We start from the raw sequence: 21,390 nt of genomic DNA on the forward strand, positions 1-21,390 counted from the left end.
AGACTGGGAAGAGGAGGAATTTCTTCACTCAGTGGGTGGTGAATCTTTGGAATTCTCTAAACCAGAGGGTTGCGGAAGCTCAAAAATGTTCAAGAGAGGATTCAATATATTTCTGGACACTTATAACATCAAGGGATATGGAGATAGTGTGGGAAAGTGCCATAGAGGTAGATGATCAGCCTTGATCTAACTGAATGGTGCAGCTGGTTCGACGGGCCTAATGGACTATTCCTGTTCCTTTGTTCCTACATCTCTGGCAAAGCCGCCCATATTTTCTTCCCCACAATTGGTCACCCAGGCTGGAAATGGTGAAAAAGTTCTGGATGAAAGAGGAATTGCCAAGATGGAGTCACTGGGCAGATTTCAAAGATGCCTTTCAGAAGATTCCTACGCCCAGACTGAAGGAGAGGCCTATTCAGAGGTGGGGGATGAGAGCTCCCTGAAGGCATTTCGAACAGTCTATTTTCAGAATTGCATCTTTAAAAAAATATATTTCAAATGTTATTTTCAGTTGCATACACTAATCCAGGCAAAGGAGAAAATTGGAGGCTGTATACAAGCATTAAGAAATTGTCTGAGCAGTTTGACTGGTTTGTTTTGTCGTGGTTCCAGCTTGCTGGATGTTGAAAAAGTCATTAATTTAATTGGATAGTTTTGTGATACTTGGTTGCTGTTGATTGGTAGCTTATCACTCTGTCCAGTGAATGGCACAGTTTTTAATTGTGAACGGAAGGGTAAGGGAGTAAAATTAAAAAAACTTGAAACAAGTCAGATGACAAAGCATTTGAATTGCATTTCTTTGTGGCTGTCTGCTTATTTTTTGGTATTGTGATTCCAAATAAAGAATTAAAATCAGAGCAGTTTTAAAAATGTAGTGAAAATGAATCCTAAACACTGTCAGTCTTGCACCTACCTGTTGGTGGAGGGTGCCAAGTTTAAGCATACTGTTCCAGTATTTCTTCACCACCAAGCCAACGGACATGGATGGACCCACTGACTTGGAAATAGGGATACTCTGCTCCTTCGTAAGAAAGTCAACATAGTGTGTAAAACTCTGCAGCAATAACACCAGCCTGGAAGAAAGAAGTACAAAATTTAGATGGAATAGTGGCCACTGCTAACTCTTTCTGCCTACTTTAATATTTTAACATTTTCAGTTTCGAAGTTTTTTTAAAAAAAAACAGTATTTTGTAAAGATGCGAGGATTTAGTACACAGCTGTTCATTTTGTAATACAGGGTTGTATGTTGCAGAATAGTTTTATATCAGTTGATGATTTGGTTAAGATGATGTTGCATTGGGACTTCCAGTGGCAGCGATGAGGGAGTGAGTCGCACATTCGGTGGCTCTCACTCCGGCTGGCTTTTTGGACCTGGTTTCCCGACTTTTCGGAACTTTTGAGCGCTAGAAAAAACGGCCAAAAAGTTGCTGACTGAAGCGTGCGGAGCTGTATGGAAAGAAAGCAGCAAAAGCAGGAAAGGAAGGGGCAGAGACAAAGTGGTGTGGGAGCTGACCCGGGACCAAAGATGGCTGACGTACAGACCGCGGACCAGACAATCCAAGCAGCGCTGGACAATATGCTGCAGCTCATAAAAGGAAGTTTTGAAGATATGAAGCGGGATAACTTAGAACCGCTTCAGAAAGCAGTGGAGCAAGTGAACCAAAGACTAGTAGCCCAGGACAAAAAGGTCAAGGAGCTGGAGCAAGCGGTGGAGGAACAGGCGGACGCACAAACGATTGCTGCAATAGAGATAGATGGGTTGAAGGATCTACAGAGATGGCTGCTTGACAGGCTTGAAGACCTGGAAAACAGAGCCCGCAGACAAAATTTGAGTTATTGGCCTCCCAGAGGGGGCCGAAGGTGCGGACGCCACGACGTTTGTGGCAGACCTGTTGCAGCAGCTGGTGGGGGCTAACTCCTTTCCGCGATCGCTGGAGCTGGATTGGGCACACAGAGTGCAGGTGAGGCAGACGTGACCGGGGGGGCCCTCGGACCAGTGGTGGTCAGGTTCCATAGGTTCACAGACAAGGAGCGGGTCATTCAGTGGGCAAAGTGTACAAAGAGCTGTACATGGAACAACAATGTCCTACGCATCTATCAAGACCCGAGTCAGGAGGTGGCCAGGCAGCGAGCAGCCTTTAAAAGAATTAAAGAGATTTTGTTCAAAAAGCACGTGAAGTTCAGTTTGCTTTTCCCGGCGCAGCTGTGGGTCACGCACCAAAGCCTGCATTACTACTTTATGGACCCCAATGAGGCAATGGAGTTCGCAAAGAATCAGGGACTGGTGCTGAACTGAGGGCCCACGGACCAAAGTCACAGCCTGAGTATTGTTGTTTGTGGGACTTCTAGTTTTCTTGGACTGACTTTCTATTTTTTGCTGCTTTACAGGTACTTTGTAGTTTCTGTTTTCCGTTTTCGCTGCCTATGGGTACATAGGCGAGGGGAGGGGGGTTTGGGTTTTCTTTTTGCTTTCTCTTTCTCTTCTGTTTTTGTCTTCTTTTTGGAGCTTCCAATGGGACAGAAATTTGGCCTGGAAGCAATGGGGGTTAAAGGTATTGGATGAAGTGGGGTGACGTAGGTACTGTGTAGCTGTGTTTTTTTATTACTAATGCGCAGAAAGGAACTTCCGGTTGCGGCTATGCCTAGGTAGGTCACACGGTCGGCACCTCCCGCCGATAACGGACTTTTGGGCCCTTTTACGGAGCTCCAGTGGCACTTGGACGACGATTCCCGGTGTGGGAAGGAAACAGTGAGGGTCCCCCAGCGCTGTATGGAGTGGACCAGGAGTGGAGCGATCAAAAAAGCGGCTTTGGAGAAGAGAAGAGAACGGGCACGAGAAAACAATATGGCGGCCGGCGGAGATCAGGCACCGTGGGCTCAGTGGTCACAGGAGCAGCAGGAGTTTCTCAGAAGCTGCTTCGCCGAGTTAAAGGCGGAGATGTTGGCCCCTATGAAGGCTTCTATTGAAAGGTTGGTGGAGACCCAGAAGATGCAGGCGATCAAGGAGGTGCAGCAGAAGGCCTCTGATAATAAGGATTAGATATTGGGCCTGGCGGTTAGAGTGGAGGCGCATGAGGCTCTGCACAAAAGATAGCAGGAGAGGCTGGAAGACCTTGAAAACAGGTCAAGGAGGCAGAACCTACGGATTCTGGGTCTCCCTGAAGGCGTGGAGGGGTCGGATGCTGGTGCGTATGTGACCACGATGCTGGGAACGCTGATGGCAGCGGGTGGTTTCTCGCGGCCCCTAGAGCTGATGGGGCGCACAGAGTCCTGGCAAGGAGGCCTAGGGCGAACGAGCCGCCGAGAGCTATGGTGGTAAGATTCCACCGCTTCACCGATAAGGCGTGTGTCCTGCGATGGGCGAAGAAGGAGCAAAGTAGCAGGTGGTAGAACGGTGAGATCCGTATTTACAAGGACTGGGGTGCAGAGCTGGCCAAGAGGCATGCGGAATTCAACCGGGCCAAGGCGGTCCTCCACAGCTGTGGTGGTATGACTAGGAGGTTTATGGTACCTCAGAGTAGTGCTGCCATTGGTGCAGAGGACTCGCTGCCCATTGGCTCAGGCAGGTCATGTGTCTCTCTGCCAATTGACTATGGTCAGTCATGTGACTGCTCGCCGATTGGCCGAGAGGCCAGTAGCCCCTCCTATGAGGTGGGGTATAAGAACCCGTAGCAGCCGGCAGTCGGCCTTTCTCTGTAAGTCGACTGCCGGGCCCACAATTAGTTAATTAAAGCCTGATATTTGGAACTTCTTCACGACTCGAGTCCAATTGATGGTGCATCAGCAGCAAAGGGGTGAAGTTCGGACTGTTACAACCAGCGAGGCTGTGGGTTACACATCAGGACCGGCACCACTATTTCGATACGCCGGATGAGGCGTGGACTTTTATAAAGAACAAGAAGCTGGGGTTCCGGTGGCGTGGGCGCACAGGGCGGCCGCAGCACAAAGAGCTCCCGCCGGTGGCAGCGAGTCGCGGCGATTTCGGGGAAATCCCCGAGTTGCGACGCACCCCCGACTACCGTCGGCCTTTGGGGAAGTCACGAGTGGCCAGTGGGGCCGGTTTAAAAACCGGTGAAGAGCCCCGCGCGGGTGTTGGGGCGTTGGGGGCTGAGGTCCTGGGCCCAGCGTGGCGTCGGGGCCAGAGCAGCGGGGGTGGAACTACGAGGAGGCCGAGGAGGCAGGCCTGAGTCCAGGACACCATGTAAGTGCGGTGTCCCACAACTGATGGCTCCCACCTAGGAGGAAGAAAGAAGGCTGGAACCTGGTCCCAGGGGAGTTCTGGATGAGTACAGAGGGGAAAGGAAGAGAGTTGGAAGATTTAAAGAAGTTTGGTGAAGTTTTTTTTCCTCCCCTTTGTCTTTAAAAAAAAGAATAATTCAGATTGATGAAGGACAGAAGGGTGGAGAGAGAGAGGAGAAGAGAAAGAAAGTGAAAAACAATAAGCTGCTAAAGGATGCGAAAAGCAGCGTTAAAGAAAGGAGGAAGTGCGGGGTCGTCGCTGAAGGAGAAGACGAATAAAAGAGGTGATAGGATGGCGGAAGCCGAACTGCAAAGCGAGGCCGCACTATTTACGGTGGAGAAGATGACCGAGGTGATGGCGGGGGAGCTGGAAAAACAGTTTGCGAGGCACATGGAGGCCTGGAAAAAGGAGACAGCGGCCGCATTGAGGTTACTGGTGGAGGAGGCAATCGCCCCGATAATTGCCCGTTGAAGGTGGCGGTGGCAAAGGCATTGGCCGAGGTGAGAGAGCAGGGCGAGAAGATGAAAGAAGTGGAGGAAGCCATGTCACGACACAGCGACCAGGTCACCTTGATGGGAGATGAGTTGCGGAGGGCTGTGGAGATTAATAGAGGTCTCCGAGCAAAGCTGGAAGACTTGGAAAACCGCTCAAGGCGGCATAATTTGAGAATTGTGGGCTTGCCCGAAGGGACAGAGGGCCCAAGGCCAACACAATACTTCGCTAAGTTGGCGGAGCTGATGGGGGAGAGTGAGAGCCCCTCCCAGTACGAGCTAGACCGAGCCCATCGGTCATTAAGGCCGAAGCCCAAAGTGAACGTGCCGCCAAGGGCAGTAATTATCTGCTTCCATAAGTTTTGCATGAAAGAGAAGGTGTTAAACTGGGCGAAGCAGAAGCGGGAGATATGAAATGAAATGAAATGAAAATCGCTTATTGTCACGAGTAGGCTTCAATGAAGTTACTGTGAAAAGCCCCTAGTCGCCATATTCCGGCGCCTGTCCGGGGAGGCTGGTACGGGAATCGAACCGTGCTGCTGGCCTGCTTGGTCTGCTTTAAAAGCCAGCGATTTAGCCTGGTGAGCTAAACCAGCCCCATACTATGGGATGGTACTACGGTCCGGATCTACCAGGACTTGACGGTAGAGTTGGCAAAAAGACGAGCGGCGTTTGGGCGAGTGGAGGTGACATTGTACAAGGCGGTACAGTTTGGTATGGTGTACCCAGCGAGGTTGAGGGTAACGTATAACGGCAAAGACTTTTATTTTGAGACAGCGGATGCGGCTGAGGCGTTCGTGAAGGCAGAAGGCTTGGGACAGACATGAATAGCGGAGCTGGAAGAGAAACTGTGGACTGTATTTGAACAGCCGGAAAATGAATAAATGTTATAACTTTCTTTTTATGTATTTTTTTGTATTGTAATCTACTTCTCTTTGTATTGTTATAGAGTTTAAGTTAATGGTGGGTTGATGGGCGCTCTGTGTTGCCATGGTTAAATGTTATGTTAGTGAATTGTATGGGTTGGATTGTTGGGTTTGGTTTATTTTTCTCTGGGACGGGTGGAAGGGGATGATATGTCTTGGCGGCGGGGGGGGGGGGGAGCCATCCGCATTAGCTAGCTGAAGTCAGTCAGCTAGTGCACGGAGGTGAGGGGAGAGGAGGGCTGCGGACATTGGAGCCTGGATAGCAGGCGTCAGTGGGCCTACGAGGTGAGCGAGAGGGGTGGAGGGAGGGTTGGATGCTGGGGCATGTTGTTTCTGGGGGAAAGGTAGGGGGGGATTTCGGGAGGAGGGGGAAGGGGTTTGATGTTAACAATGGACAGGGGCAGGTCAGGCTTATGGGGCAGGGCCCGGCGGTATGTTGATGGTGGATAAGAAAGGTTGGGGGGGGGGGGGGGGGGGGGGAGAAGACCCCCAGTAAGGATAGTTACGTGGAACATGAGAGGGCTAGGAGGTCCGGTCAAGAGGTCAAGGGTGCTTGCGCATCTTAAAACTCTGAAAACCGATGTGGCAATGCTGCAGGAGACTCACTTGAGGGTGAAGGACCAGGTGAGACTTAAGAAGGGTTGGGTTAGCCAAGTGTTTCACTCTGGATTTGATGGAAGGGCTCGAGGGATAGCGGTGTTGGTCAGCAAAAGGGTACGCTTCCAGATGGAGAAGGTAGTGGCAGATCAGGGGGGTAGATACGTGATTGTGGCCGGGGCACTGGACGGGAGATTAGTGGCGCTGCTAAGTGTGTACGGTTCCAACTGGGACAATGCGGGATTTGCGAGGTGTTTGGAGCCATTCCTGACTTGGACACACACGAGCTGATTGTGTGTGTGTGTGTGTGTGTGGGGGGGGGGGGGGACTGCAACCTGGTGCAGGAGCCAAGGTTGGACAGATCATGGCCGCGCTCACTGGTCCCATCAGGGGGGGGGCAAAGGCGCTCGCTGGGCTAATGGTGGAAATGGGAGGGGTGGACCCTTGGAGGTTCCTGCACCCAGGGGAATGGGAGTACTCGTTTTTCTCAGCAGTCCATAGGGTATACTCGCGGATTGACATTTTTGTGGTGGGAAAGGCTTTGCTGGCTGGAGTCAAGGGGTCGGAATACTCTGCAATTGCTGTGACAGATCACGCGCCGCATTGGGTGGATATGGTGCTGGAGAAGGGGGTAGTGCAGAGGCCGGGGTGGAAACTGGATGTGGGGCTTTTGGGGAACCAAGTATTCTTGAAAAAATTGAAAAGGTAATTAAGGAATATGTAAGATTCAACTGTACGGGTGAGGTGTCAATGGCAGTCGTCTGGGAGGCTCTAAAGGCGGTAGTGAGGGGTGAGGTAATTTCGTTTAAGGCCAGGGTGGACAAAGAGGAGAGGTTGGAGCGGCAGAGGCTAATAGATGAGATGTTGGAGGCAGATAGGAGTTATGAGGAGGACGGGGACCCAGCGATGCTGGGAAAGAGGAAGGAACTACAGGCGAGCTTCGACCGACTATCCACCAGGAAGGCGGTGCGCCAACTGAGGCGAGCGAGGGGTGCAGTTTATGAACATGGAGACATGTTCTGATTAACAAGTTTTTTGAGGAATTCTACGAGAGGTTGTACAGGTCAGAGCCACCCGGGGGAGACCGTGTGATGGTGGAATTTCTGGATGGGTTGGAGTACCCGAGGCTAGGGGAGCGAGACAAGGCTACATTAGAAGGAGCAAGAGATAAAAGATGTGATTGCAGTCGGAGAAGGTGGTAGGGCCGGATGGGTTTCCGGTGGAATATTATAAAAAATTTAAGGATAAGTTGGCACCCCTGATGGTAGGGATGTTAGAAGAGGCGATAGGGAAGGGAGTGCTGCCGCAAACCTTGGGGCAGGCATCGATTTCACTGTTGCTTAAAAAGGATAAGGATCCGACGGAGTGTGGGTCGTATAGGCCCATTGCATTTCTTAATGTGGACGCAAAGGTATTGGCAAAGGTACTTGCGGGTAGGCTGGAGGAGTGCCTCCCGAAGGTGATAGGTGAGGATCAGACAGGGTTCGTGAAAGGGAGGCAGCTGTTTTCGAACATTAGGAGGGTCTTGGACGTCGTTATGGCACCGGCGGAAGGGAAGGAAACAGAGGTGGTGGTGGCACTGGACGGCGAGAAGGCGTTTGATCGGGAAGAATGGGGGTACCTGATGGCAGTGCTGGAATGGTTTGGGATTGGACCAAGATTTGTGAACTGGATAAAGCTATTATATAAGGAGCCGAAGGCGAGTGTCCGCAAGAACAATATCAGTTTGAGATATTTCTCTCTCCACCGTGGGACGAGGCAGGGATGTCCTATGTCCCCCCCTGCTGTTTGCGCTTGCGATTGAGCCGTTGGCTATCGCATTAAGAAGTTCAGGAGCATGGAAAGGAATAGTGAGGGGGGGATAGGGTATCCTTGTATGCCGACGACTTGCTGCTGTATGTGTCGGAGCCGAGTGCGTCGATAGGAGGAATATTGGAGTTGCTGCAGGTATTTGGGTCTTTCTCTGGGTACAAGCTGAACTTGGACAAGAGTGAGTATTTTGTGGTGTCTCAACCGGAGGTGGGGGCAGGGGTCGTGGGGCTGCCATTCCGTAGGGCAAGGACTCACTTTAGGTATTTGGGGGTGCAGGTTGCCCGGGAGTGGGGAATGCTTTGCAGGTACTATATCACTAGTTTGGTGGGGAGAGTGAAAGCCGACCTGGCGAGGTGGGATTGTCTTCCTCTGTCACTGGCGGGTCGGGTGCAGGCGGTTAAAATGAATGTGTTGCTGCGATTTCTGTTTATTTTTCAATGCCTACCGATTTTCCTGCCAAAGTCTTTTTTCAGGGACATTGAGGGGAGGATTACTTTGTTTATATGGGGAGGGAAGGTGGCCAGAGTGAGGAAGGTGCTGCTACAGAGGGGAAGGTAGGCAGGGGGTTTGGGTCTCCCGAACCTGATGTACTACTACTGGGCGGCGAATGAGGAGAAGGTGCGGAGCTGGGTTAGAGGGGTTGATTCCCAGTGGGTCAGAATGGAGGAGAGTTTGTGCAGGGGGTCGGGGCTGAAGGCACTAGCAACGGCCCCGCTCCCGATAGCTCCGGGGAAATACTCAGGGAGTCCGGTAGTAATAGCTTCATTGAAAATCTGTAGGCAGTTTCGCCAACACTTCTGATTGGGGGCAGGGTCAAGGGAAATGCCGATCCGGGAGAACCACAGATTTGAGCCAGGGAGGTGGGACGGAAGCTTTCGGAAATGGGAAGAGAAGGGGATTAAGACTCAAGGGGATATAGAGGAGGGGGTCTGGTGTGAGGTGCTCCGGAGAGTGAATGCCTCCACCTCGTGTGTGAGGGGGGGGGGCTAATCATGTTCATATGGTTTGGTCCTGTCCAAAGCTTGGGGAGTACTGGAAGGAGGTGTTTAGGGTAATTTCCAAGGTGGTGCATGTGAAGCTGGACCCGGGTCCCCGGGAGGCCATATTCGGGGTGTCGGATCAGCCAGGGTTGGAAACGGGTGCGGAGGCAGATATCATAGCCTTCGCCTCGTTGATCGCCCGAAGGCGGATCCTGATGGGATGGAGAACAGCCTCTCCACTCTGTGCCCTGGCGTGGCGGGGGGACCTGTTGGAATACTTGACCCTTGAGAAGGTTAAGTTCGAACTGAGGGGAAGCTCGGAGGGGTTCTACAAGTCATGGGCACTATTTATTATGCACTTTCAAGAACTGGATAACATCGAACATTAGTTGGGGGGGGAAGGGTGTTTGGGGTGCGGGGGGAGGGGGGCTGTGTATGTTGAAGATGGCTATGGGTAATCCCTGATTCCTTTTTTTTCTTTGTCATTTGTTTATGTTAACATGCGGGCTGATGTCTGGGCATGGTGGGAGGATGGGATCGTTGTTACTGTTATGTGGTTTGAGATATTTGTTGTTGTTTATTGATTGTTGTTGGGTGTAAATTCGGGAGAAAAATTGTGAAAAAGGAGAATAAAAATATATTTTTAAAAAAGAACGAGAAGCTAGACTCAAAATAATGGACTGCAGTATGTTGTTGGGGCAAGCTGGTGGGGTGGTGGGGCTGGGGCGGTGTTATGTTGGGTTTTCTCCCCATGTTCTCTTTTGTTTTTGTTGCCCCCTGTGCCCTGGGCCCTCAGGGTTCTGGGCTGGGTCGCAGTTGGGGAAGAGCTGCGTCACGGGTGATGGGGTCGGGCCAGACAGTGAGAGCAGTTTATTCGTTCAACATTGGGGGTAGCACCCGAAGTTTGTTTGTTTGAGAGTTGTGTTTTTTCTTTGTACACACGGGATGTAGGGGAGGACTCTCTTTACCTCACTTAGTTGAGGGGCGGGAGGTCGAAGACCCGTAGAGGGAGCCAACAGGGGCATTGGAGGTAGAGGCGGGAGCGGCCGGGATCAGCATGAGTCAGCTGACTTGTGGGAGTGCAATGGGGGGGGGGTTAAGCGAACGCTTGACTAGGGGGGGGGGGTTAAGCGAACGCTTGACTAGGGTGGGGGTGGGGGGGGGGCTGGGATGCTGCTTTGCTAACTGGAGGGGAATCAATTTTCGGAGAAAAGGGGAGAGTCGGGACGGGGAGCCTCCGGCTGGGGGGCTGGAGTGTGCAGGAGGCGCGGGCGCTGGCCAAGAAAAGGAGATGGCTAGACAGCAGTGGGGGCGGGGGGGGAAATTAACCCCCCAACCAGGCTGATCACATGGAACTTGAGGGGCTTGAATGGGCCGGTCAAGAGGGCCGTGTGTTTTTGCACTTAAGGGGTTAAAGGCAGACGTAGCCATGCTACAAGAGACGCATCTCAAGGTCGCGGATCAAACCAGGCTGAGGAAGGGATGGGCAGGTCTTCCACTCAGAGCTGGATGCGAAGACCAGGAGGGTCGCAATCTTGGTGAGCAAGCGGGTGGCATTTGAGGCGGGGGGTATTGTGGCGGATAAAGGGGGTAGATATATTATGGTGAGTGGCAAGCTGCAGGGGGCTCGGGTGGTGTTAGTGAACGTGTATGCTCCCAAGGGGGGGTGTGTGTGTGTGTGTGTGGTGTGTGTGTGTGACTTCAACACGATCCAGGACCCGGCACTGGATTGGTCTAGGTCTAGATCGGGTAAGAGGCCAGCAGCGGCCAAGGTCCTGAGGGGGTTCGTGGACCAATGGGTGGAGTGGACCCGTGGAGATTCGCTAGGCCAAGGCCGAAGGAGTTTTCTTTCTTTTCCCATGTTCACAAGGCGTACTCGCGGATTGACTTTTTCATGGTGAGTAGGGCGCTAATTCCGAGAATGGAGGGGGTAGAGTACTCAGCCATTGCGATTTCGGACCATGCCCCGCACTTGGTGGAGTTGGGGCTGGGGGAGGAGAGAGGCCAACGCCCTCTGTGGAGACTGGACGTAGGACTATTGGCGGATGAGAGGTCTGTGGGCAGATTCGGAGGAGTATCCAAAGCTATGTGGCGACCAACGATACTGGGGAGGTTTCAGTGAGTGTGGTCTGGGAGGTGCTGAAGGCAGTTATCAGAGGGGAGCTAATTTCAGTCAGGACCCACAGGGAGAAGAGGGATAGGATGGAGAGGGAGAAGTTGGTGGGGGAGATATTCAGGGTGGACAGGAGGTATGCAGAATCCCCTGAGGAGGGGTTGTTAAAAGAGCGCCGGAGTCTGCAGGCGGAGTTTGACTTGCTTACCACAGGGAGGGCAGAGGCTCAGTGGAGGAAGGTACGAGGAGTGGTGTACGAGTATGGGGAGAAGGCAAGCAGGATGCTGGCGCACCAACTGCGGAAGAGAGAGGCGGCCAGGGAAATTGCGGGGGGGGGGGGGGTTAAGTGATTCTTGGACCAACTGAGGTTTCCTAAGGTGGAGGAGGCGCGGGTAGAGGGATTGGGGGCCCCGATTGAGATGGAGGAATTGGTTAAGGATTTGGAGGGTATGCAGTCCGGCAAGGCCCCGGGACCGGACGGATATCCTGTAGAATTTTACAAGAAATCCTCAGAGCTATTGGGCCCGTTATTGTTCAGAACCTTCAACGAGGCTAAGGAAAAGGGAACCCTTCCCCCGCCGATGTCGCAGGCTCTGATCTTGCTCATCCTTAAGCGAGATAAGGACCCGTAGCAATGTGGCTCCTACAGGCCGATATCGCTCCTTAATGCAGATGCCAAACTGTTGGCCAAGATCCTGGCCACCAGAATTGAGGACTGTGTCCCGGGAGTAATCAATGAAGATCAGATGGGGTTTACGAAAGGCAGGCAGCTGAACACGAATGTGCGGAGGCTCCTGAATGTGATCATGATGCCCTTGGAAGGAGGGGATGCAGAAGTGGTGGCGGCAATGGACGCGGAAAAAGCCTTTGATCGGGTGGAGTGGGAGTACCAGTGGGAAGTGTTAGGCAGATTTGGATTTGGCGAGGAATTCATAGGGTGGGTTAAATTGCTGTATCAGGCCCCTGTAGCGAGTGTGTCGACGAACCGGCTGCGGTTACAGTACTTTAGACTACATCGAGGAACGAGGCAGGGGTGCCCCCTGTCCCCCTGCTGTTTGCCCTCACTGAGGGAGTCTAGAAACTGGAGGGGGGGGGGGGGGGGGGGGAGGAGCATCGGGTTTCACTGTATGCGGATGACCTGCTCCTGCACATTTTGGATCCGGTGGAGGGGATGGGGGAGGTCATGCAGATCCTTAAAGATTTCGGGGACTTTTCAGGGTATAAGTTGAATGTTGGGAAAAGCGAACTTTTTATGATACATGCGAGGGGCCAGGAAAAGAGACTGGGACACTTAAGATGATGGAGAGGAGCTTTCGCTATTTGGGCATACAGGTGGCTAAGAGTTGGGATGTCCTGCACAAGCTCAATCTAGCGCAGCTGGTGGATCAGATGGAGGAGGACTTTAAGAGGTAGGACATACTGCCGCTTTCCCTGGCGGGCAGGATGCAGTCCGTGAAGGTGACGGTCCTCCCCAAGTTCTTGTTCGTCTTCCAGTGCCTTCCCATCCTCATCCCCAAGTCCTTCTTCAAACGGGTGAACAGGATCATTACAGGATTTGTGTGGGCAAACAAGACGCCGCGTGTTAAGAGACTGTTTTCAGAGCGCAGGGGGGGGGGGGGGGGGGCTGCCGAACTTCTGCAGCTATTACTGGGCAGCGAATATATCCATGATTCGGAAATGGGTAGTAGAGGGAGGGGGGGCAGTGTGGAAGTGGTTGGAGGAGACGTCTTGTAGGGATACTAGCCTGGGAGCATTGATGACGGCACCGCTGCCATTCCCACTGACAAGGTACACCACGAGCCCGGTGGTGATGGCAACATTGAGGATCTGGGGTCAGTGGAGACGGCACAGGGGGGAGGGTCTGGACCCCGATACGGAACATTCACAGGTTTGTTCCAGGTAGAATAGACGGTGGGTTCCTAAGCTGGCACAGAGCGGGTATTAAAAGGATGGGGGGACTTGTTTATTGATGGGACATTTGCTAGCCTGAGGGCGCTGGAAGAGAAATTTGGGTTGCCCGCAGGGCACCTGCAGATTTAGGTACCTGCAGATCCGGGCTTTCGTGAGGAAGCAGGTGGGGGAATTTCCGCTGCTACCGGCCTGGAGGATACAGGACAGGGTGGTCTCGGGCGTGTGGGTAGGGGACGGAAAGGTATTGGACATATACCAGGAGCTGCAGGAGGCGGAGGAGGCCACGGTGGAAGAGCTGAAGGGCAAGTGGGAGGAGGAGCTGGGTGAGGAGCTGGATGAGGGCCTAATGGGCAGACGCCCAGGGCAGGGTCAATTCCTCCTCATCTTGTGCCAGGCTTAGCCTGGTTCAGTTTAAGGTGGAGCACCGGGCGCATATGACAGTGGCGAGAATGAGCAAGTTCTTTGGGATGGAGGACAGGTGTGTGAGGTGTTCAGGGAGCCCTGCAAACCATGTCCATATGTTTTGGGCATGCCCGGCACTTACAGAATTTTGGAGAGGCTTTGCAAAGGCTATGTCCAAGGTCTTGGACACCCGGGTAAAGCCGAGCTGGGGGTTAGCGATATTTGGGGTGGCAAAATATCCGGTAGTGCAGGAGTCGAAAGAGGCCGGAGTCTTGGCCTTTGCCTCCTTGGTAGCCCGGAGACGGCTCTTGTTAATGTGGAGGGACGCGAAACCCCCAAGTGTGGAGACTTGGGTCAGTGACATGGCTGAGTTTCTAAGGTTGGAAAGGATAAAGTTTGCCTTAAGAGGGTCCTTGCAGGGGTTCTCCAGGTGGTGGCAACCTTTCCTTGACTTTCTCGCAGAACGTTAAGTGGAGGTCAGCAGCTGTAGGCGGAGTAAAAAACACGGAGTACTTGGCGATCACCATCTCGGATCATGCCCCACACTGGGTTGACCTGCAGGTCTGCCAAGGGAGCTACCTGCGCCCGCAATGGAGGTTGGATGTAGGATTGCTAGCGAAGGAGGGCGTGTGCGAGAGACTGTGGAAGTATATGCAGGACTACCGGAAGGTTAATGACACAGAGGAAGTGCGCTAGGTGTGCGGGAGGGCCAGCGAACCACGTCCGCATGTTCTGGGCATGTCCAAAACTTAGGAGATATTGGGAGGGATTTGCAGACGTCATGTCCTAGGTACTGAAAACTAGAGTGGTGATGAGTCCAGTGGTGGCAATTTTTGGGGTCTCGGAAGACCCGGGGACCAGGAGGCGAGGGAGGCCTTTCCTTCCCTGGTAGCCCGGCGACGTATACTACTGGCATGGAGGGTCTGAAACAAAGCCCCTGAAGACCGAAGCATGGCTCTCGGATATGTTGAGCTTTTTAGGGCTGGAAAAAATTAAGTTCGCCATGAGAGGATCTGGATTAGGGTTCGCCCGCAGGTGGCAACCATTCATCGACTTCTTTGCGGGGAATTAAACTGCAGCGGGGGGCGGGGGGTGGGGGGGGGGGGGGTGGGGGGGGGGGGGGGGTAGGGTAGATTAGAGTAGAATAGGCGGGATAAATAGGGGTACTGTTGATGAGAGAGGTTTGGTCTTTTGCACTATGTTTCAGTTTTGGGTTGATATTTGCACATTACTGTATACTGTAACTGTTTACAATGCCAAAAATACCTCAATAAAGTTGTTTATTAAAAAAAATGACGTTGCATTGTTATCCTTTTAACTAATTTATTTATTTATTTATTTTAAATAATTTTTATTGAAATTTTTACAAAATATAAACAGCTCAACTCTATTAACAAAACAACCGCGGTAACACCCCAAGAACAATTCCCACCCAACTTCAAAAGCAACTACAAACAGGAGAAAAAAACAAAAACAAAAGAACACCCAACGACAAAAGGGAAAGAGATAACACCCGCCACATCCCACAGACCCATGTACACAGTTCTCCCTCCCCCGATCCAAACCCCCCCCCCCCCGGGTTGTTTCTGCTGCCGGCCTGTTTCCCTACCGTTCCACCAGGAAGTCGAGGAAAGGCTGCCACCGCCTAAAGAACCCTTGTACTGATCCCCTCAGGGCAAATTTCACCTTCTCCAATTTAATGAACCCCGCCATATCATTGATCCAGGCCTCCACGCTTGGGGGCCTCGCATCCTTCCACTGAAGAAGAATCCTCCGCCGGGCTACTAGGGACGCAAAGGCCAGAACACCGTCCTTTTTCGCCTCCTGCACTCCCGGCTCCACTGCAACCCCAAAAGTTGCGAGTCCCCAGCCTGGCTTGATCCTGGATCCCACCACCCTCGACACTGTCCTTGCTACCACCTTCCAAAACTCCCCCAGCGCTGGGCACACCCGAAACATATGGGCGTGGTTTGCTGGTCTCCCCGAGCACCTAGCACACCTGTCCTCACCCCCGAAAAACCTACTCATCCTCGTCCCAGTCATGTGGGCCCTATGCAGCACCTTGAACTGTATGAGGCTAAGCCTCGCACAGGAAGAGGAGGAATTCACTCTCTCCAGGGCATCCGCCCACGTCCCCTCCTCAATCTCCTCACCCAGCTCTTCTTCCCATTTACCCTTCAGTTCCTCCACCGAGGCCTCGTCTACCTCCTGCATCACCGTATATGTCCGAAATCCTCCCTCCTCCAACCCACACCCCCGAGAGCAACCGATCCCGCACCCCTCGTGGGGCAGCAAGGGGAACCCCTCCACCTGCTGCCTGGCAAACGCCCTCTCCTGCATGTACCTAAACATGTTCCCTGGGGGAGCCCAAACTTCCCCTCTAACTCTCCCAAGCTCGCGAACCTCCCCTCCACAAACAGGTCCCTCAACCTCCTAATCCCTGCCCTGTGCCAGCCCAGGAATCCGCCATCAATGCTCCCTGGGACAAACCGATGGTTCCCCCATATCAGGGCCTCCATCGAGCCCCCCACTTCTCCCCTATGCCGTCTCCATTGCCCCCAAATTTTGAGGGTAGCCGCCACCACCGGGCTCGTGGTATACCTCGTTGGAGGGAGCGGCAACAGCGCCATTACCAGCTCCTCCAGGCTCGTGCCCACACATGACGCCGCCTCCATCCTCTTCCATGCTGCCCCTTCCTCGTCCATTACCCACTTACACACCATCGCTGCGTTGGCAGCCCAATGGTACCCACAGAGGTTGGGCAATGCCAGCCCCCCCCCTATCCCTGCCTCGTTCCAGGAACACTCTTCGAACCCTCGGAGTCCCATGCGCCCACACAAATCCCGTGATACTCCTGTTGACCCTCCTAAAAAAGGCCTTCGGGATAAGGATGGGGAGGCACTGGAACAGGAACAAAAACCTCGGGAGCACCGTCATCTTAACGGACTGCACCCTCCCCGCCAGTGACAGCGGTAACATATCCCACCTCTTAAACTCCTCCTCCATCTGCTCCACCAACCTTGTGAGGTTGAGCTTGTGCAGGGCCCCCAGCTCCCAGCCACCTGGACCCCTAGGTACCTAAAGCTCTTCCCTGCCTGCTTCAATGGGAGCCTACCAATCCCCTCCTCTTGATCCCCCGGAAGCACCACAAACACTCTTGCCCAGGTTCAACTTATACCCCGAGAAACCCCCGAATTCACTAAGAATCCTCATCACCTCCGGCATCCCCCCCACCGGGTCCGCCACATACAGCAACAGGTCGTCCGCATACAGCGACACTCGATGCTCCTCCCCACCCCGCACCAGGCCCCTCCAGTTCCCTGACTCCCTCAATGCCATGGCCAGGGGCTCAATCGCCAACGAGAAGAGCAAGGGGGACAGGGGGCACCCCTGTCTCGACCCCCGGTACAGCCGAAAGTACTCCGACCTCCTCCTGTTTGTGGCGACACTCGCCATCGGGGCCTCGTAGAGCAGCCTCACCCACCGGATAAACCCCTCCCCAAACCCAAACCTCTCCAACACCTCCCACAAATACTCCCACTCAACCCTATCAAAGGCATTCTCCGCATCCATTGCCACCACTATCTCCGCCTCCCCTTCCATGGCCGGCATCATAATGACATTGAGGAGCCTTCGCACGTTCGTATTCAACTGCCTTCCCTTCACAAACCCCGTCTGGTCCTCATGTATGACCCCGGTCACGCAATCCTCTATTCTAGTGGCCAGGATCTTTGCCAGCAGCTTAGCGTCGGCGTTCAGCAGCGAAATCGGCCTATATGACCCGTACTGCAGATGGTCCTTGTCCCGTTTCAGGATCAAGGAAATCAGCGCCTGTGACATAGTTGGGGGCAAAGCCCCCCCCCCCCCTCCCTTGCCTCGTTAAAGGTCCGGACCAACAGGGGGCCCAACAGGTCCAAATACCTTTTATAAAATTCCGCCGGAAACCCATCCGGCCCCGGCGCCTTCCCCAACTGCATGCTCCCTATCCCTTTGACCACCTCCTCCAGCTTGATCGGCGCCCCCAGTCCCTCCACCTGCTCCTCCACCACCCTCGGGAATCGCAGCTTGTCCAAGAAGCGCCCCATTCCACCCCCCTCCGACAGGTACAGTTCCCCATAGAAGTCTCTGAAGACCTCATTAACATCTATTCCCCTCCGCACCACCTTCCCACACTTATCTGTCACTCCCCCAATCTCCCTGGCCGCGTCCCGCTTTCGGAGCTGGTGTGCCAGCATCCTGCTCGCCTTCTCCCCGTATTTATACACAGCCCTCTGTGCTTTCCTCCACTGAGCTTCCGCCTTTCTGGTAGTCAATAGGTCGAATCCGGCATGAAGGCTACGCCTCTCCCCCAGCAATCCCTCCTCTGGAGCCTCCGTATATCTCCTATCCACCTGCACCATCTCCCTCTGCTCCTCCCTCTCCCTATGGGTTCGGATGGAGATCAATTCCCCCCCTCACCACCGCCTTCAATGCCTCCCAGACCGTCCCCACTCGGACCTCCCCGTTGTCATTGGCCTCAAGGTACCTCTCGATACACCCCCGAACCCTCTCGGCCACCTCCTCATCTGCCAGCAGCCCTACCTCCAAGCGCCAGAGCGGACGTTGGTCCCTCTCTTCCCCCAGCCCGAGGTCCACCCAGTGCGGGGCATGATCTGAAATGGCAATGGCGGAGTATTCCGCATCCTCCACCCTCGAAACCAACCCCCTGCTCAGGACAAAAAAAATCAATCCTCGAGTAGACCTTATGTACGTGGGAGAAAAACGAGTATTCCCTGGCCCTTGGCCTCGCAAACCTCGAGGGGTCCACCCCCCCCCATCTGGTCCATAAATCCCCTCAGCACCTTAGCCGCCGCCGGCCTCCTACCCGTCCGGGACTTGGATCGATCCAATGGGGGATCCAGTACCATGTTGAAGTCGCCCCCCCCCCACGATCAGGCCCCCCACCTCCAGGTCCGGAATGCGGCCCAACATACGCCGCATAAACCCCGCATCGTCCCAATTTGGGGCGTAAACATTCACCAACACCACCCACTCCCCCTGCAGCTTACCACTCACCATCACATACCTCCCGCCACTGTCAGCCACCACATTTAACGCCTCAAACGACACCTTCTTCCCCACCAGGATCGCCACCCCCCTACTCTTCTCATCCAGCCCTGAGTGAAATACTTGGCCCACCCATCCCTTCCTCAGCCGAACCTGGTCCACCACTCTCAGGTGTGTCTCCTGGAGCATGGAAACATCCGCCTTCAGTCCCTTCAGGTGCACAAATACCCGGGCCCGTTTGACCGGCCCATTCAGCCCCCTCACATTCCAGGTTATCAGCCGGATCAGAGGGCTCCCTGCCCCCCTCCCCTGCCGATTAGCCATACCCCATCCCTTGCCCACCCCCCGGCCAGCGTTCCCCGCTCTGCCAGTTTCCCACGGCGGCAACTCCCCCTCTCCAGCACCCCCTGCGTCCTCCAGCTCCTTCCTGACCGTTTCAGCAGCAACCCGGTACCCCCCCCCCCCCCCCCCCCCCCCCCCCAGGCTAGGACCCCTCCTAGCCGCGCCCCTCCCTCCATAGCACTCCCGTGAGCCAGCTAACTTCTGCTGACCCCGGCGACTCCCGCCCTACCTCCGTCTCCTCCCCACGTGGGACTACCCCTCCTCCATCGTGCCCGTCAAAGGATCCTCCCCCTCCCCCCCGCTCTTGCGCGGGAAACGAAAACAGCCAGCAATGACCCGCGCTTCTCAGCCCCGACCCCGCCCCCACCATCTCCCAGCGCGGGAAACCCGCAGAAAGCCCGCGCTTTCGCCCTGCCCGGCCCGCCTCCTCCAGGGTTACTCCCATTGTCAGTCCCCCCCACCAGCTCCCCGAACACCCCGTCTACCCCTCTGCCTGAACCCGTCCACCCGGCCCTGCAGAAAAACCCATATAGAAAAGACAAATCAACATCACCCCAACCACCCTAAAGCCAACCCACATCTTACATTAAACCAAGCAAATACAAATACAGTATTATACAGCATCCCCCATCTTAGGCCCTCAGTTTGAGTCCAATTTCTCGGCCTACACAAAGGCCCACGCCATCTCCGGGGACTCAAAATAATGGTGCCGCTCCTTATAGGTGACCCACAGACGCGCCGGCTGCAACATGCCGAACTTCACACTCCGTCTATGGAGCACCGCCTTTGTCCGGTTAAACCCGGCCGCCGCCTCGCCACCTCCGCACTCCAGTCCTGGAAGATCCGCACCTCCGTGTTTTCCCACTTGCTGCTCCGCTCCTTCTTGGCCCACCGAAGCACACACTCACGATCCACGAACCGATGAAACCGCACCAATACCGCCCGCGGCGGCTCGTTCGGCTTGGGCCTCCTAACCAGAATTCTATGGGCCCCCTCTAACTCCAGGGGCCCCTGGAAAAACCCAGCCCCCATCAGCGAGTTTAACATAGTCACCACATAGGCTGCTAGGTCCGAACCCTCCAGCCCCTCCGTGAGGCCCAGGATCCGCAAATTCTTCCTCCTCAACCGGTTGTCCAGCTCCTCAAACCGCTCCTGCCATCTTTTATGGAGCGCCTCGTGCATCTCCACCTTCCCCGCCACAGCCACGACCTCATCCTCCCTTTCAGAGGCCTGCTGCTGCAGCTCCCGGATCGCAGCCCCCTGGGCTGTCTGGGTCTCCATCAGCTCCCTGTTGGTTACCTTCAGCGACTCCAGCAGCTCCAACTTAAGCTCCGGGAAGCAGCGCAGCAGAGTCGCCTGCTGCTCCTGAGCCCACTGCCTCAGCTCCTCAAGGCCTCCGCCGGCCGCCATTTTGTCTTCCTTCCCCCGCTTTCTCGGGGGTGCTTTCTCCGGTTTTCTCCTTACCCCACTCCTGGTCCGGACCATAGGACCGTTGGGGTCGACTCCTGACCTCTTCCCACGTTGGGGGCCCTGAAAAGAGCCCCAAAGTCCGTTCTCAGCGGGAGTTGCCGAATGTGCGACTTAACTCCTCATTGCAGCCACCGGAAGTCCTTTAACTAAGTTATTTAATTAAAAAGAAAACAATAGCCTAATTTGCAAGGGCCCAATTTTAACACTGTAACTGAATGGGCTTTGAGTGAGTTAAATTGGGACCCTAAACGTCGTCAACGTTTTTTTCTTAAAGTCAATTTTCTTGCTAACATGGACTAGACGAGAGATTGCTGATTAAGTCTTTCTGGCAGAAGCAGAGGTCATTTTGATCATCCATGAGGCCCCATTGCAAATGAGACAAAAGAGGCGTGAGTTCAAACTGTCCTGGGAGCTCCTTGTCTAACCAACTGGCAGAAACCATGCTATGAGTCATAACGTCTCCAGCTTCAACTTGTAGCATGGTTTTCATTGACTTAGAAGCCTCCAGAATGACCCTCAAGCTCTGACGTCCCACTCTCCAGTGTTTCACTGGGGTGCAGTATGGAGATACTGTTCATAATTGGTATCAACAAAATAACTGAGCAGGCAGTGCAGCAGTTGTCGATTGCCTTGTTTTCACTTGGGAGATCCCTCAGTCTCAAATCTTGTTGAGCCGTGTCTAAGTTCTCAGAGGCTATACTCTTGCAGAGAGGGAGAGAAACCGTGATCAGACAGAAACTACCTGTGTTGCTTTCCCAGTCGATTTGATTTGGAACCTTTTGAAAATGGCTGTCAGTTTCCATGTGTGTCACACATCAGGCTCATACATTATTTTCATTAAAACTTTTTTTTCCGCTTTTGTGGATTTTTCTTCAGACTCATTTATTTTGAAAATTCATTTTTTGCAAACAAAGGCAAAATACCGTGAATGGTGAAAATCGTGATAGATACAGAAAATGCCATAAATATTCTGCTGGTCTCACCCCCCCCCCCCCCCCCCCATGTCTGCATGGGTCTCACCCCCACAACCCAAAGATGTGCAGGCTAGGTGGTTTGGCCA

General features: G+C 53.9%; 1 protein-coding gene across 5 annotated transcripts in view; it reads right to left on the bottom strand.

The window, feature by feature from the left end:
• The window catches only part of ccdc157 (coiled-coil domain containing 157), a 95,728-nt gene that overhangs the window by 42,831 nt on the left and 31,507 nt on the right, over nt 1–21,390 (bottom strand). For all 5 annotated transcript variants that reach the window (XM_038785742.1, XM_038785481.1, XM_038785642.1 and 2 more), the window contains exon 3: nt 914–1,073. In XM_038785742.1, coding sequence (XP_038641670.1) covers nt 914–1,073 — 160 coding nt within the window. The remainder of the gene's footprint in view (nt 1–913; nt 1,074–21,390) is intronic.

Source organism: Scyliorhinus canicula, chromosome 1 (assembly GCF_902713615.1).
Source record: "Scyliorhinus canicula chromosome 1, sScyCan1.1, whole genome shotgun sequence".
NCBI lineage: Eukaryota > Metazoa > Chordata > Chondrichthyes > Carcharhiniformes > Scyliorhinidae > Scyliorhinus > Scyliorhinus canicula.